We start from the raw sequence: 17,150 nt of genomic DNA, 5'->3' as shown, positions 1-17,150 counted from the left end.
AACAGAGAATCATAAAACATTATGTTCCCATAGAGTGGCGTTTTCAAAGAAGATGCTCACAATATGTTGTCAGAAGAAAGAAGGACACAAAAATATAAATAAATATTTTATCCAGATCTCACATACATGGACAGAGAGACAAAGAAACAAGAGATAGGACAGAGACAGAGAGAAATGTATGTTCTACTCATAGAGAAAAAGTCCAGAAGCAAAGACCAAATATTAATACGAATTACCTCTGGGTGATGGGATCAGATGTGTGAATTATTGTTTATTTTTATATAATTTTGCATTTAAATACTGTACTGTGAAAAAGTAGAGCTTTTATCATCCGATAGAAAATTAATTTCACAAAGATCAAACAAGGATGATCCAGGCGCCTCATGGGCCTTCTCTAATGTAACTTTTAAAGTGTTGGAGTCCTTTCCATGAACTGAGAGACTCTGGGCCCCTCGGTCCACTTTTACCTCAATCCGACCACTGTGTCAGGCTCTGGCCTCAATTTGAATACCTTACGGAAGTGAGAGATCTAAACACTAGTGCCTTAAAACCTGGTGAGAATTTCCTTGCAGTCCGTTTATCCACTGCATTTCTCTATCTCGTGTGGCCAGTGAGGTAGCCTCGCAGGGAGTATGAGACTGTCAGCTGAAGAGTGGCCTGGCCCTCTTCTGCAGCATCCTGCCCTTGATTTCACGAACAGCGTAGGCATAAAATGGTGGACTCTGGTCTTCATCAAGTCCTCTTCTGAGGTTAGGGCTCTACCCATTAATGATCTTCATTAAGCAAGGACGACAGAGATGGGTACTACTGCATAAATGTTATTTTCCACCCCAAGGGCTAAGGCAGCATGAGACTTAAGCATGTGGATGGCATAACGATTGCTGCATGGTACAAATTAGGATTCAAGTCAGCTTGAGTCGTACAGAGGCTTGGGGTCTCTAGGCTAATTTATGGTGACCTGCAGAGGCTAAAATGAGGCAGAATCTGGACAGTTCCAATAGTACTGAGACTCTGGGAATGACTCCTGAGTCATTGGTAAGATAGGCTATTTAGGGCTAAAATATTTAATATATCAAAATACACATCAAGGCGCAGACTTTGTCTTCCTTCCTATTTCCTGGCATAAGTGGAGCATATCATCTGTCAACCTAGATATATTGGGGCACTGTTGGTGCATTGTTTATCTGTCCTATGGAAGGAAGAGGAAATGAATGGTGGAGTAATAGGTATATTAGATGTTTTGTGTGGATACTCTCCTGGTGTGACTATCAGTGTAGCGATATCCCAAGTTGTCAGAATTTGGGCTCCCTCAAATTCAGAGCCTGAGGTAAGGGCTTGGGTGCAGACAATTTGCTTGGGATGTGATTTCCTGAAGAAGGAGTGAGGCAGTGGGGAGAGTGGAAGGAGGAAAGTCCAATGTAATGATGTATTATCAAAGTCACTGCTAAAAAGTTTGCAGGAAAACAAAAGCTGAGGTTGGTCAGTGGGATTCAGTTTTACTGAGACATCCTGAGAAGGTACAGAAGGACTTCCGGAATTGTCTGCCTGAAGGCTGGGAGGCAGGAGCATTTATCTGCCAGCTCCTGTCCTCTACTGGCTTAGTGTTGCTTTGATGCAACCACCCTGCACCTCCAGGCTGCCCTTGCACAGCAGTCCAGCACCTCCGGAAGCCACCTCTGGTGCATGGTTCTGGGGCATTTGCTTGAGGAGGGGTGCTGTATGCAAGGTGAGCCTGTGCTTCCGTGGAACTGTTCCTGGAGCTGAGATGACCAACAGGATGCGACATGGGCCATCAAAGTTCCTAGGGTTTTGTCCAGATGTGTGTACCTAAAAAAAAATACGCACTAACAGCTCTTAGACATAGCATCTTTGGCTCAGAGCTTAAGACTAATCAGGCTTGGCCTATGTAGGCTCTATTTTAATTCATTAATAAAGTACTTATTATGTTCTGGGTGATGGAAACAGAAATGGATAGGATACCTTTTAAGACTCTAGTTTGGTACAGAAGATAAGCTCATTACAATTAAATGTGTGCCTACTCAAATGAGGTACGCATAGGATGCCTAACATGGTTTCATAGGGAAAGTTGCTTTTATTTTAAACTGAGGAAGACTCTCCAGAGGGAGCTAAGAGTTGGGACACACACACACACACATACACACACTTGTAAGTATATGTGTGTATATACGTATATGTATGTATATATAAAATTCTTTTTTTCGGAAGGGGAATGGTTCTCTGCTTTATGTGAATTATTTATCCTATTGTCAAAATTCAAATCGAGAAGCATTGTAAGATTCATGGAGTGCAAAATGATCACACAACAGACTGGTTTTAGTGAAAATATATTTTCCTCTCAATTCATATTTATGCTTTGGATACTTTCATATTTTTGCTTTCCTGGTAGTTACTTATGTTCACTGAAAAACTAAAAAGCATCCGTGAAGCTTATTCCTAGGTTAGACTTTGTATTCGACCGAAGAAAACCTTTGCACCTGCCACTAAAACACATCCACTTCTGGGGTGGAATGTGCCAGCTGTTCCCCAGCCTCCAACGGCACGCCAGGCAGTTCAGGGCTGAGAACGAGGCATCATATCCCGGGCAGATAAAACTGGTGGGGAAATTTCAAGTCGACAGAATGCAATTACCCAAATTGAAATTAGGCCAGGGGCATATCAGGAGGCCCTTCCCATCTGTTGGGGAAAAGGATCACCAGATATTCAACAAGGGCAAGTGGTCAGGATCTTAGTTCTAAGAGTCATTTAAAAGGCAGACACTTAAAAAAATACTAAAGGAAAACCGCACTTGGTATAAAAATCATATCCCTTCCCTGGGAAATAAATAGAATTAAGGCCTTGAGAAGATCAGCCCTTTCCTGCTCTGGGAAGAAAGAAATGTTTATGGATGGGGAGGTTAAATATTTCTACATCAACTCCTCTGAGCAAGGACGTGGTATAATGGACAATTGGTTATCCTGGAACTGACAAAAAGAGATTTCCCAAACCAAACATATTGAATCCAATACATTTATCCCTGGTCATAATGGATAGATCCTTCCATTATGAATTTATGGAACAATGCTGTGCAGTTTTTCTAGGGGCCTTGACATAAGCATTACTTCTTTACAGAAACTAAACTAATTTTTAGGGTTTGCTGCAAAAATAAATAAGCTGGCGTTGGACAGTGGTCTTTACCAGATGCTATGTGATGATGGCACATCAGAACCATCCATTTTAGCACAGTGATTCCCCTGCCTGTTTCCCCCGTCCCTGGTAACATGTGTACCTTTCTCCTGGGAGGGAACAGAAGAATTTGTCTTAGTCTCCATGCCAGTATGAACCCAAACATTGGCAGAAGCCCCCCCCACAGCTAGTCGGAGAAAGATAAAGAATAGGCATCTCACAGCAGATCATGGTTTGACGGGAGTCCATCATACTGAGATCTAGACTCAGTGTTCCCTATGTTCCTCTCAATAATTTGCGGTCTTTTATGGCCTAAGAACTCAGCATTTCCAGCCTAAGGGAGGAATAATGGAGAGGCATCTCTGGGCCAGATGTCTCCTTTTCCAAAGGCTATTTTTTGGAGAGGTGCTGTCCCTGGGTTCCTATGTGCCACTCCCCAAAGCAAGGTATCAGGGAATCTTCTCTGGACCCTCCCTGCAAGGGGCTGTTCGATGCCACGCTGCTAACCCTGAAAAACACTCACTTTTCTTTGCCACTGGGTGTAGAGAGGAAGGAAAAGAGGGGAGCTAGTAAGGGGTCTTATTCAACATTTAAAAACTTTTTTTTTCTTTGTTGGGGTGCACTTTTAACTCGCTTTGCTTGCACAGGTAGCATCCTGGGGAACCTGAGAGAATGGCTGCGGCTGGAGGGGGTGAGGCAAGGTGAACTGTCAAATTCAATGCAGCTGTCGACAGACACACGTAATGTCACCATTTACCTGTCACTGCGGCAGTTACGATAGGGAATCAGAAGTCCCAGAGTCTCAGGGGCTTCACCTTCACCCTGGTTTCTCCACCCCGCAGGGCCCCACCTTCCCAGAACGTCTCCTAAGATGAGCTCAGTCCGACCAATGGCCCATGCTGACCATAAATGAACACTGTTCTTAACTCTGAAGAGGTGTCAGCTTTTGATTGTACTTGCTAAATTCTGACCTGAGCTTTGCCATTTTTTCCCTAATTGGCCAGAATAGATTTCTTAACTTCTTTGTTGCTGTTGTTTTTTTTCCTTTCTTGATAACTTGTGAATAACAATGTTTCTCTCTCACAGAGGAAAACAGAAAACTTATTAGCTCGTGTTGATCTAGAGCTCTGTGAATGTTAAAAACTTGGCATTGTTATTTAGAGGTTTACCTGGGACTAATTACTTCTTAGTTTTACTAGCCCTATATAACAAACCGCCCTCTGCACGTTTTATGTGAAAGCTGGTGTTCTGACACGATGAAAGTTCCTGGAGCAGGGAATGAAATAGGCGCTAAGTTTTATTTCCTCCTAAATAATTCTCCTCAAGGTGGGTAAACTTTTAGTGGTTAAATTGCTAAAAATGAAGATTCTACACTACAAGAACAAATCTCCAAGTGACAGTTATTTGTCTGTGTTCTTAGCATTTACGAGTCTCAGTAAACAGTCAGTACATTTATGTTCCCCCCATTACCTTCGGTCATAAACTTCCTTAAAGAAAAACGAATAATTACGTTTGCTGACTGCATAATGAGCATGAACATTCAGAATACAGAAAGCCTCTGGGTGGGATGATGGGGGAGCTGGACTTCCAGGGATTGAACTGTTTCGAGGCAATGGCAAAATTGTTGGGCGGACCATATGGCCATGATTTAGTGCTGTTCCGGGAGATGTCATCTCTAGAAGGCAAATCATAATTTGTGGGGCTATTTTTGGAGTTGGGTCCTCCCAGCACACAGCTGCTGGGAATGGCTGAGAGTCGCACAAAACCACTGGCTCAAGTGTGTCAACCCTGTGCTATTGGTATGAGCCTTGCCATTTACCTCTGGGGCCAGCCCATGTGCCCAGGTAGCCAAAAAGATGCAGTCTCATCAAGTGTGTCCTGGTGTTGTGGAATATCGGAGTCAGGAAGGACCTTACATGACCTAATTACAACCTGTATTTTACACATGAGATAACTGAGGCTCCAGATGAGGAATCCGTCTCTCCAGGGTCACTCACAGCCAAGAACCCCTACACCTCCTGGCTTCGGGTTTTGTATTCTTAAATGTCTTCGCTGGGGTCAGGAAGGTGGCATAGGTTAGAGGGTAAGGAACAGGTAGAAGAGAGTGAGTTAGAAAGACAAGAAGAGTAAATTTGAGGGAATTAAGCTTTTCCTTTGTCGTTCTTGCAGGTTTCATTATTCTCTGTATTACAATCAGAAAACACATCAGTGCAACTTTTTCACCACTAGACGTGCAAATGGAAATGAAAGGAAATATGACAATTGTATATTTTCTACATCAGCACTTTTGAAACTGTCTGTCATGAAAGACTGGCTTTTGTTCTTTTCTAACTGACCCTAGCTGATATTTTTGTAAAATAGACTAGAATTTACTGGAAAAATGAAATGCAAAGAGCAGACTTTCAAAATACAAGTCCAAACTTTTATTACTTAGAGTCAAGAGACATAAAATTCTTCTGGCAAATTCCTATGAAGTTGCCAGACATTTGTTCTTGATCTCTGTACTCACAGGTCATGGACACAGGAGAGTGTGCCGATTGGCACTTGTCTGTGGACCACACTTTGGGTAGCACTGCCCATGATATCCTTTTCTCTTGTGTTTTGTACCTTTTTCTACTTCTTTAAATTTGACCTTTCTGATATCAGGGATGGGGATCTGGGCATCTCTCATTCTTGACAGGCACCTTATTGTGTTGAATAACAATTTAAGAAAAATGTTCGAATTTCCCGTCATGCTAAAAATAAACAAATTCACAATTATAACAAATACAGAGCTCCTAGAACACTGTATGGATTCATATCAGGCACACAACTGTGGTTTAAGTCCCTTAGAGGTAGACATAATTTGAGGACCTTTTTGGTTTACTTAGTTTACTGAGTGGGAAGTGGATTAAAAATATTAATCAATGCCAGTTATTATTAAATTTGAACTCTCTGCCACTTCTTGTGTCCTCTGAAAGGCCTGTAAACTGTCTCAGGGCATCAGTTAGGAGTACGTTTGCTAGATTTAGGAAATAAAAATACAGAATACCCAGTTAAGTTTGAAACTCAGGCAAGCGATGAACAATTTTTATAAGTATGGCCCAGATATGTCATGGGACATACCATATGTAATATTTGGGATATACCTATATTAAAAACTTATTCATCATTTGTCTGCAGTTCGAATTTAATTGGATGTCTTGTATTTTATCTGGTAACTCTAGTAGTAGCCTTTTGGCCTGGACTTCTGCAACTCTGGATTTTTCTAGGGAGAAGAATCAACCTAGCCAATAAAATCTGACCATATCGACCCAACTTGCTTAGTTATTGGCAACTGGAAGCTGGACCATCAATATAAAGACATGATCGTCCCTTTAGAAAAATGTGACTCCTGTTGGACAAGGCAGCTACTCATCTTTCCCTACTTTGAGGCTTTTAGTTTGGTGTTTTCCGAAGCCCTGGTCCACTGCTGGCACAAGTCATGGCAGAAGGTGGGCTTATAAGAAGGGCCACTAGAATCTGCCAGCTACAACAGGAGAAAATTGGCTGCGTGCATTGCAAAGAGTAGAATTCTTTGTGTGGAAGTATAGGGGGAGGCGTAGTGACAGCAAAAACAAACAAACAAACAAACAAAAACAAAATTCCCTATTCCTACAACATATTGTAAACAGGCTGACAGAGAGGCATCAATATTTTTTACAAATAAATTTATGAGAAACTTAGAAGTCCAAAGGCAGAATTAGTTGATGTTAAAATAAATGAAAGTCTTAGATACCTACACAGGCTTATTTTAATCCTTTTGAAGATATGTCCTCTGCTCTTGGTAGTTGGTATTCTTTCATTAAATGAAAATATTTGTTTTTAGGTCTTAAATGAGAGTTTGGATATTTTCTTGATGTAGAATTGATGCTCCTAGACTTTAAAGAAAGACTTAAACTTTTCTTAAATTAATGTCTGATTCAGGTGAGAAGGAAATGGCTACTTAAAATACACATGTAATTTATTTTGATATTGTCACATCTGGGTGTTTAAAAATTTCCTGTCAGCTGATAATAAAAACCATACTTAGGAATATGCTTATCTAAAAATTTCTCTTAAAATAACGTTTACTTTAAATAATGAAATATACCCTCATTCGAAGACAAATTGGAAAATGCCAAAAGTTATCCAAAAGAAAAGTAAAATCACCAATAATCCCACACAGAGGAAAAGCTTCACTGTTGTTATTTTGATGCAGTTCTTCTATCTTTTTTCTACGTGTTTATATTTCATAGTTGAAAACCTCCTGCATACACAATGCTGTATTCTGATGTTTTTGTATTAGCTATTCACCTGAAGCATTTCCCATATTGTTAAAATGCTTTCTAAGTTATCATTTCAATGGTTCAATCATATTCTATACTGTGATTTATTTAACCAATTAGAGTGGGACATTCAAATTTCTCTAATTACTTATTCTTAAAATTCTAATGATGATCTCTGTTAGATTCCCAGAACGGAAATTACTGGGTGACAAGAATGAAGATTTTTAAGGCTATACATTTTGTTAAGCTGTATTAAAAAGCATTATAGACATTTATTAGGAAATTATAAGAGTGCCCATTTCACTGACCTTCAATGCTGCCACATCTCCTTGTATTTTATTAACTTGTATTAAGATTCTCTAGAGAAACATGAGTAACATATATATATGTTATATAAATTATATATATGGATATATATATTTTTACATATATGTGTATGTATATATTATATATGTATATAATATAGATACAGAGAGAGATTTATTTTAAAGAACTGGTCCATGTGATTGTGGGGGCTAGTGAATCCAAAAAATGCAGGTCAAGTTGGCAGGCTGTGGACCCAGGGAAGAGTTGATGTTGAGTCTTCAGTCCAAAGGCAGTCTGGATACAAAAATCCTTCCTTCTTGAAGGATCTCAGCCTTTATTCTTAAAGCCTTCAACTGATTAGATGAGGCCCCCCCCCCGCCATTATGGAGAATAATCTGCTTACCTCAAAGTTTACTGATTTAAATGTTAATTACATCAAAAAATACCTCACAGCAACATTAGACTGATGTTTGACCAAACAACTGGGCACCATAGCCTAGCCAAGTTGACATATACAATTAACCATCACACCTGTTGTGCAAATAGAGTTTATGGTATTTGACAGAAGGCCATGCTCTTTCTTTCCAGTTTTCTCTCCGTTCAACACCATCTGTTTCTATGAAGACACACTGACCTATTTAGGACTTTATATATACAGTGGGTTTTCTGTTTTAAATACAAATATTGTCTCATCTAATTTTGGAATGAAGCATTTTAAGATTTCCATCAAATGATGCTGAGGAAAAAGCCTGGGTTTGGGCCTTATACAAACATGAGTCAGGAATATTCCTCTATGTCATAACTGGCTGAATTTGGATAGGGTGGTTAAACTCTCTCCCTCCCTCCCAGTTTTCTCTACTGTAAAGTGTAAAAAAATCATACCCACTTTTCAGGTCCTTGTGAGTCTTAACTGAGGAAACATTTATAAACTTCTAGTACAGTGTCTAGTATGTAGTTGGCCATCTATATTTTAGTTCATTTCCTCCTTCACCTTCTTTCTTTCTTAATTAGTCAACCCCACACCCCAGTGCCCACTCCCAGTAGTCGGTGTGGAAAAGCCTTCCCCTCCTATGAACAGTCAGGGCTGTAGCACTTCTTCTCTCAGAAAACTTAACGTGTTTTACTTTTTGAGTATATGTCTCATTTCCCCTTCTAGTACTTCATAAAGTAGCATACATTAGCCACTTATTGACAAATGAGATGATTTTAGATGAACATTTTATGCATTCATTTATTTAACAAACATTCATTAAGTATGTATTAAATCCCAAGGACTGTTCTAGGTGTTGGGGACACAACAGTGAACATGATAGATAAATTCGCTGCCCTTGTGGAGCTTAGATTTTAGTGGGGGAGAATCTCAAATAAGAAAACCAACAAATATGTAACCCAGCTACAAGCAATGTTGTATTAGTCCGGGTAGGGTCAATGATGCTGTGTACGTCACCAAATCTCAACAGCATAATATAAGAAAGGCTTATTTCTCACTCATGACAAGTCAATGGCTGGCCCAGGGGACTATTTAAGGCAGCTGTCCTCAGCTTTCCAAGACACTTCCTTCTTATGGCTCCTCCCTATCAGAACACGTTTCCATCAGAGAAGAGTGGGCTGGAGAATCAGGCAGTAGCAGTTAAAGCTTTTACATGTGTCACTTCTGCTTCATATTTTATTGGCCATAGCTCTCAAGGAAGTGGAGAAGCGTGAGTCTTGGTAATCCTAGCGGTAAAAGAGAACCAGAAGCGTCTGCCTCAGTATTAACTGCGATGAAAAATATGTAGACAGAGTGAGAGTATTTTTTAAAAAGATAATAGAGGAAAAAGAAACATGAGCTTTCATGTATACTATTGCTTAGAATTATAAAAAAGTACGTGTTTCAGAAAAAATTTGAGTCAATTAAGAATTATTTACTAACTATTGTAATAAATTGGTACTTAGATATGAGAAAAACATTAAGGTCATTTATGAATGTCTGACGTTTGATAGAGGCTGAGTTGGTAAGTTTACTTGAGGACATGGGTGGTAATATGTATATTGACATCCTTGATTATTTAGGCCCATAGTAGATGCACAATAAAACTTTGTTGGCGTTAAAAATGTTCATTGTTTTAAGTCATTCTTGCTTTTCTACTTGATTAACTGCCTTGAACTATAGTCCTTTATAGTTTCATCCAGATGCTTGAAATTTTCTTCCAAGGCCAATTTTTATTGTCTTTATCTACACTAATATTTTTACATTCAATTATAGTTTACATTTGGACCACAGATGCTTGAATCACTAGTAGTCTCTTTCTCCTAATTTGTCTCAGGTATTTTCTTCAACCATTGGTAAGTATTCAGTAGGAGAAATGAAAGTTATAACTGTTGGAATTTGCAATCTACCATCTTGTCTTTTTTTTTTAACCAACTTTTATGTTTAGTACCCCTTTGATAACTGCTGTGGTGGAAAGGGATTTCACAAATTTGAATAAAGAAGGGAGGAAACGCCAAGATTTTTTTTTAAATTTTGTTCAAGATCATGAAGATAGAATAGTATACTTGCTTTCAAAGATAGTACAGTTATGGTTTTTCCTTATATCTCTATTGTTCATTTCTTTGGCTTTCAACTAAGTCTTTCTTTGTAATTTAAAAAATAAATCACCCAAAGAGAGGACCCAGTGATTCTTTGAGTGGACAGGTCAAGGACAAACCAAAAGGGAGTCTCCATCTCTACCCACTTGACCCTCATTTCAGTACCATCGCTTCTTCACCTCCAGATGGTGTCTGAGGTATCCTCTCAATCCTATTAGGCAAGAACTTGTCTTAAATGAGCACCTCTTCCGTCTTCACTGTGAATCACGTGACTCTATAAGAGTCCATGCCCTTTGATTCAGTTTACTGCTCTTGGATTTGTACACAATTTATTTGTTAGTTGGTAAATGGGACACAGCTGGCTTCTGATTTAGAGAGTGCCTTAATCTAGTTACCTCCTACCTTAACTTGATCATTTAAATGGAAAGCACTACTGCTCCAACAGAGCAGACATGATATAAAAACTATTTCTGACATGATTATCTTGCCTCCTGAATTGCCATGGCTACTGGGGTCTCTGAGGGAAAAAAAATTAAAAATAAATAAAACACACGTTTTACAATTCTTACAAGTGGTAAACCGTTTTTGCATTATTTAAGAAAAGCTTTAAATGTTCGATGAATGTTCTTAGGCTAATGACAGTTGATGCCCAGAACATAACAATAATCCAATGAAATAGACTATTATTTTGGAAAGTGACAATTTGTGTAGAAATTGCTGATAGCATCAGCATACGCTGGGAACTTGAAATATAAGTGGGCTATAGCTTGGGCTGAGGAGTTATATATTTGGCCTTTCATTTGTAAATAAAACTGTATTCCTTTCCCTTCAAGGAGTATGTAGGCCAGTTATTAATGAAAGAATACTGATGTCCTTTGTCCATAGCAGCAAAATTGGCAGAAGCAGTCTAGGATCCTGATCTTATAGATCTTAGAATTGAGAGGAACATCAATAGGTCATTTAGGAGGACAGCATTCTATAGTTGAAGAAGACTAGATCTAGAGTCAGAATATTTGGACAGAGTCCTGGCTGTATTATTAACTGCCAGTAATTTAACTTTTGATACCAAGTTCTCACCAAGGCTTGTAAGATCTAGCCCCAGGGTACCTCTCCAGCCTCACTTTATAGTCTTTACTCCTTGCTTGTTCCACCTGGCCTCTGCATCATGTCTTGCACAGTCTAAAGACACATTCTTGTTACCAGGCTTTCTGTACTTGCTGTTCCCTTGGCCTGGGATGCTCTTCCCCCAGATACAGACTGACATCTATTGAGCAGATCCACTATGTTCCAAGTGTTCCAGGTGTTATAAACCCTTCACATATTTATCTTGGTGAATTCTCATGATAACTCTATGAAGTGGGCAGTGAAGTTGGATGGATGAGGATATGGAGGCAAAGCGAGGCTGTAGAGGCAGGATTGGAATCAAGGCATTTGGGTGGGAGCCAAGACTTTCACACTAAGTGCTCTCACAACACTCAGGGCATGGCTCACACCCTTCCTTTAACCCCAGCCTCTTCCATGGAGAGCTTTTCCTGACTAGCCTATTTAAAGAGGAGTCCCTGAGACTCCGTTTGTCTTTACTCAGCTTTATATTTATTAACAGCACTAAATATCACACGATCTTATACCGCCCATTTACTTGCTTATTCCTTTATTTCTCTCTCCCAGGAGAATATATTCTGTGAGGGAAGGGCCTGGTTCTGATCTGTGTATCACAATATTCCCTGCACCCAGAAATGTACTGAAAGAAGGATATGAGTTGGGTTAGAATTGTTTATTATGTTTAAGATGTCTTATTTTTCAAACAATAATGGAGCATCTCTTTCGTGCCAGATACCATGCCAATTTTTGGAAATATGAAGGTGAAGAAGAATGATGGGAACTCCTATTTAACTGTTTCTCCTGATGCTTTGAGACCATGATAGAAGCAACAAGCAATTAACAGGCGGTTACAGTAGGATAAGCAGACTGTTAGGGCAAATATAAGGTGCTGTGGGGAAGTAAGGATTCAGGGAAAGCTACTTGGAGGGGGTGATATGCTGAGACCTGAAGGATGGTCCGGAGGGTAAGAGATGTGGAGATGCGGTTGGGAGAGCACTCTAGACAGAGGGAACGACCCTGAGAGAGCACATTCCAATCCTGAAAGCAGTTCAGTGTGACTCAGGTATAGAACATGAGGGGCAGAGTTTACTGTCTGAGTCTGCAGAAGGAAATTGGGTTTTCAAGTATCTCGAGAAATTTTCCAAGAGTCAGGACTTTACTGTCTGAACAATGGGATACCACTGAAGGATTTTTAAATCAATGTGATTTTTACTCATTATTTCATTCAGTTTATGGCCTTCAGTCAGCAAGTTGGCAGTAACTTCCATTTTCTAGATGGGATAACTGAGGCCCAGAATAACACATCTACGTAAGCAGAGTTGATTTAATTTTCTCAATTACGGTGCCGTCAGGGCTCCTAACCCTCCCACCCTCCTTCTTTCCTTCCTTCTGATTGTTTTTCTTGTCAAAAGTCAAACATGAAACTATTTACCCACCATCCTTATCTTTCTCCAAGAAACATACATGCACTCACACAGCTTCCAGAAACCAGACTCCTGAGCGGAAGCCAGTTGCCTGAGGGGTGGTGGGGCTTGTACGTGAATGGACACCATATTGTGGTAGCGCCCGGATTCTCTATTCTTCTTGACTAGGAAGCTGGATTTGTACCAGGAACCTTTTATCTGAAAAGGCGACTCTGGGCTCGGGAGAACAGAGCCGACTTGACGAACTAGAGAGAAGCTCAATATTGGTCTGCCCACGCTTTGGGCATGCGTGAGCACTCACAGCAAAACACAGCTGGCACATCTAATTTTAGCCTTGCCCGCCTTGAAAAGGGACCCTTTAAGGAAATATATTTTCTCGGAAACAATTTGTATTACAATGTAGCAGCTGATAGACATGTCAGAATATTACTTATTATTGGTGGAGAAAAACTCTGCCAAGTAATTATGATGTTTGTTCCTTTTTTGTGATTTATCAGTAAAGTGATTAAAGCATCCATGAATTAAAATAATCATAAAGAGAAAGACAATGAGAGAAACAACGATTTTTTTTTTTATAAAGAAGCTCATAAACCTAAGGGGACTCCTCTTTTGATTTTTACAAAATGGATGTAACGATAACAATGATGATTTCTGTGATGTTAAATTGGTCATTGTGATCTGATGGTGCCTGGATTGTTAATAGTGGTCCTGGAGCAGACTTCAAAATTCCTTCAACACTTGGCATCTTCCGTGTCCTCCAAGAAGTAAAAGGTTAGTTTCTAAACCAGAAATCCGGCTGTAGCGTGTTAACAGGTTCCAAAGCATCCGGGACACACTTTTTCCATTTTAACCAGCAAGGTTAGTCCCTCTGCTTTTATTTTTTTCCTTTCTCCCTTCATCCTCTTCCCTCCCGTGGTCTTCTGTGTTTTGTTTAGCAGCGTGGCTTACCTTGAAACTTGGCAAGAAAAGAAACGAAGGCAGCTCTTGTGTGGGGTAGATGGAGGGAAGGATAAGAAATAATCCACCGCCCGCATCTGAGTTCCCCGGGTTCAGTTCCAGCGGCAGCAGCTTTGCTGCAAAAATCGCTTTGCTATTCGAGATAGCCAGCAGAGGGAATCGGAACTTTGCTTGCAGCAGGGGCTGAAGCAGCCTTTTTTTTTTTCTTGGAGGAAATACTGCAGCCTTCTGGACTGCGTACGCTGCTCCCTGGAGAGGCTCCCTCGGTTCCACCCACCGGCTGGAAGGAGGGGAAGTGAATGAAAGGACAGGACAAGCCCCGAACACCATGTCACTCTGGGAGGGAGACAGCAGCAACTAAGCTGTGCAAGGTTTTTTTTTTTCTTTTTCTTTTCCCCTTTCTTTTTCTTTCTTTTTTTTCTTTTTTCCTTTTTCTTTCTTTCTCTTTCTCTCTCTCTCTCTGTCTTTTTTGTTTTCTTTAAGGTAGGGAAAGAGACAAACAGGAGACAGGAAGCTGATCTGCAAGGATTCGGAGTTGTGCTAAAAGGACTTTGATTTTTTTTTTTTTCCCCCTTTACAAACGCTGGCAATTGACATCACTACAGACAGCCTGGTAGAGCGCAAACTGCCTCATCCCAAGTGGAGCCTGGCCGCTGGGGGAAGGCAGGCAAGATCTGGGGAGGCTGTGTGTGGAGTTTTTCCCTACCGATCCCCCTCCTTTTTTGTTTTTGTTTTTTTTGGTGTGTTTCTTTTTTAAATTCTTGCTGTGTTGGAACTAGCGAGTGGTGGAAGACGAGGAATCTTCGAAGCCTCATCAGTCATCGGGACTGTCAGGAATAGTGGTTTAAGAGGAAGCTCGGCCTGGGGCACTATACCCTGTCATCCAGTTCCCTGCCTCGGAGATAAAGATTCCAGCTACATGGGCAAACGCCTGGATCAGCCACAAATGTACCCCCAGTACACTTACTACTATCCTCATTATCTCCAAACCAAGGTATGGCTCAACCCACAGTCTGGCAATCAGTGTGGTATCCGTCTGCGCTTGGGATGGGAAACCGACAGGCTTGTGAATTATTATTTAACCCCCCCCCGCCCCATCACCTCTTCCTGCTTCTTTGAAATTAGTAACATACCAATGGAGTTAATGAGGCAGAGGAGACTAGAAGAAGAAAGGGAGCCTGGAATTGTGGCTTTCTCTTTAAGGAGAGATAATAGTTTCACTGGAGTTCCTTTGTTGTTATTTGGCAGCATAAATGTTCCTGATATCCGTAAAGTCCTTTGCAGATGGGCAGGGTTGTTAGAAAAGAGATCATATCAGTGATTATCACGCACAAGAATACCATTTCAGGGGCTTTTCTGGTGAGCTGTTCTTTGTTTGTGGCTCTAAAAGGGTTTTTCCCACTGGATAGGACATGCCAGGGTGGGGGCAACTCAAACTTTTAATCGCAGAGTATAGAATGGAAGAAGGGTGTGGGATGGTATAGGACAGCTAACTAAAGTCTCTTGGAGTTTGTTTGGGTGTATTTTTGTTTTTTTATTTGCCTTACATATTTTATTTTATATTGAGGGAGATCAGGATGCTAGAGACTGAATTTAGGAGCTTTACAAAAGATATTCTTTACTTTTAGAAGCTCTTTTTTTCTGTGCTGGCTGCCATCAGGAGGCCTGGGTCTTGAAACGGGATGAAATATAACTGATGATAATTGGACGTCAATTGGTTAAATACTTTAGGCTTTATGTGTGTGCTCAAGTGATCATTAGGGGGCCAGTGGCAGGCCCACGTAGCTAAGCGCTGGGCAGTGCCAGCCATGAACTTTATCCTGCAGTTCAGACATGAAGGACTCTCAGGTGTGAAATCACTGCTCCAATTTGTCAATTAAATTGGACTTGATTTGGGGGAAAAAATGTTGGTAGGGTTCCCACCTTGAATGCATGGATTATATTTCCTTACAGATGATATTATTTTGTATTGCATTAGCCCGTCTCCACTGTCTTCTTAATAAATAAATATGCCGAGAGTGAGCAAGGCGTGCCTGAGTGATCTGTGCTGTCACCAGGACTCGTTGATGTGATTAGGGTTTGGTAATTCATGCTGTAGTTATCTCTCATTTATTCTGTCTCATCAAACAATGCCTATTTGTAAACCAGAGGAGGCAGCCGACTTTCAATATTATATTAAAGGTTGTTGCTTTTTTTTCTTTCTTTTTCAATCGCTCTGTGATTCGCCTTGCCCCCCCAAGGTCGACTCACATTGCCTTTTGCCTTTGTGAGCATTTAGTTTATGCTGCTGCTGCTTAAATAGCCCAGCCCTCCTGCTCCAGTGCCTTGAGCTTTAACTCTTTGGGGGATTGGATAGACAATGCTGCCTACCTTCCTCAAGGAAATGGCAAAGCAAGGACAAGTTAGAAAGGGGAAATTTATAGTCATTTCTCATCCTCCAAAGAAACAAAAACAACCAACTCAAGGGTTGCATGAAAATATCAGACATTCCATCCCTTTTACTCATTTGGCTAAATTTTTCCAAATGTTTCAAAATTCACGCTTTCTTTTTGGTCTTTGTTTTCTACTGTGAAGTATATTCAGAAAAGAAACTTTAGATCAAAATGAATGGAATAATTGCTTTTCTGCTTGAGATTTCTTTTAACCTTTTACTAGCAGGAAATAATGTCTCACACATTGTATTAAAGACACAGGATGCTGGATGAGCTTCAGTGGTGGAAAGTGTGTGTGTGTGTGTGTCTGTGTGTGACTGGAGTAAAGAGGGAAAGTGGAGTGGTGAGGGAAAAGAGGAGAGCCTGAAAAATATAGAGAGAATTAAAAAAACAAATCTGTTTGGGGGACCTATGTAGTTTAGTGTTGTGTAGACAGGCGGCATCTGGATCTTGTTACTTTCAAGCTAGTCAAAGCCATCAACTTCTGGAACATTTTTAAAGAAGTTAGATCCATTAGGTGACCTAAGCTGATATTTGAGTAATCAGATCAGGGGGTAGGGAATACAAGATCAGCTACTTTGGCTAACGTAGTAGTTCATATTGATTATTATGTTGTAAAATTTCGACAGTGCTGTGAAGTTGTCTGATATTGTTACAGCAGCTCTGAAATGACAGGCATTAATAACATTCCTGGAAGCTGAAGATATGAAAATGTGCCCTGTTTTGAAACTTGGACACACAGAGAATGAAGGAAGGGTCAGTGTGCAATCATATTTTAAAACATGGGGACTCTCTGACAGCGTTAATACTATATAATACAGTACTTTCATGCCCCAGTATAGCATGGTAACAACTGGATTATTTTGGTATCAGTTTGCCCCCCTTGCACTTAA

At 40.3% G+C, this 17,150-nt stretch overlaps 1 protein-coding gene across 17 annotated transcripts in view; it reads left to right on the top strand.

The window, feature by feature from the left end:
* Positions 1–17,150, top strand: part of RBMS3 (RNA binding motif single stranded interacting protein 3) — a 1,248,509-nt gene that overhangs the window by 586,088 nt on the left and 645,271 nt on the right. The window contains exon 1 of one of the 17 annotated variants that reach the window (XM_001492637.7): positions 13,739–14,819. The exons of 14 other annotated variants lie outside the window; for them this stretch is intronic. In XM_001492637.7, the coding sequence (XP_001492687.3) occupies positions 14,745–14,819 (75 nt within the window). In that variant the 5' untranslated portion in view covers positions 13,739–14,744. Of the gene's footprint in view, positions 1–13,738; positions 14,820–17,150 lie in introns of those variants that run through there. 2 more of the 17 variants (XM_003363147.5, XM_014731829.3) reach the window with 2 other exon arrangements.

The sequence above is a fragment of the Equus caballus genome, chromosome 16, assembly GCF_041296265.1.
Source record: "Equus caballus isolate H_3958 breed thoroughbred chromosome 16, TB-T2T, whole genome shotgun sequence".
NCBI classification, from domain to species: Eukaryota; Metazoa; Chordata; class Mammalia; order Perissodactyla; family Equidae; genus Equus; species Equus caballus.
The sequence above is the reverse complement of the archived record's forward strand: the minus strand, read 5'-3'. Positions and strand labels throughout refer to the sequence as shown.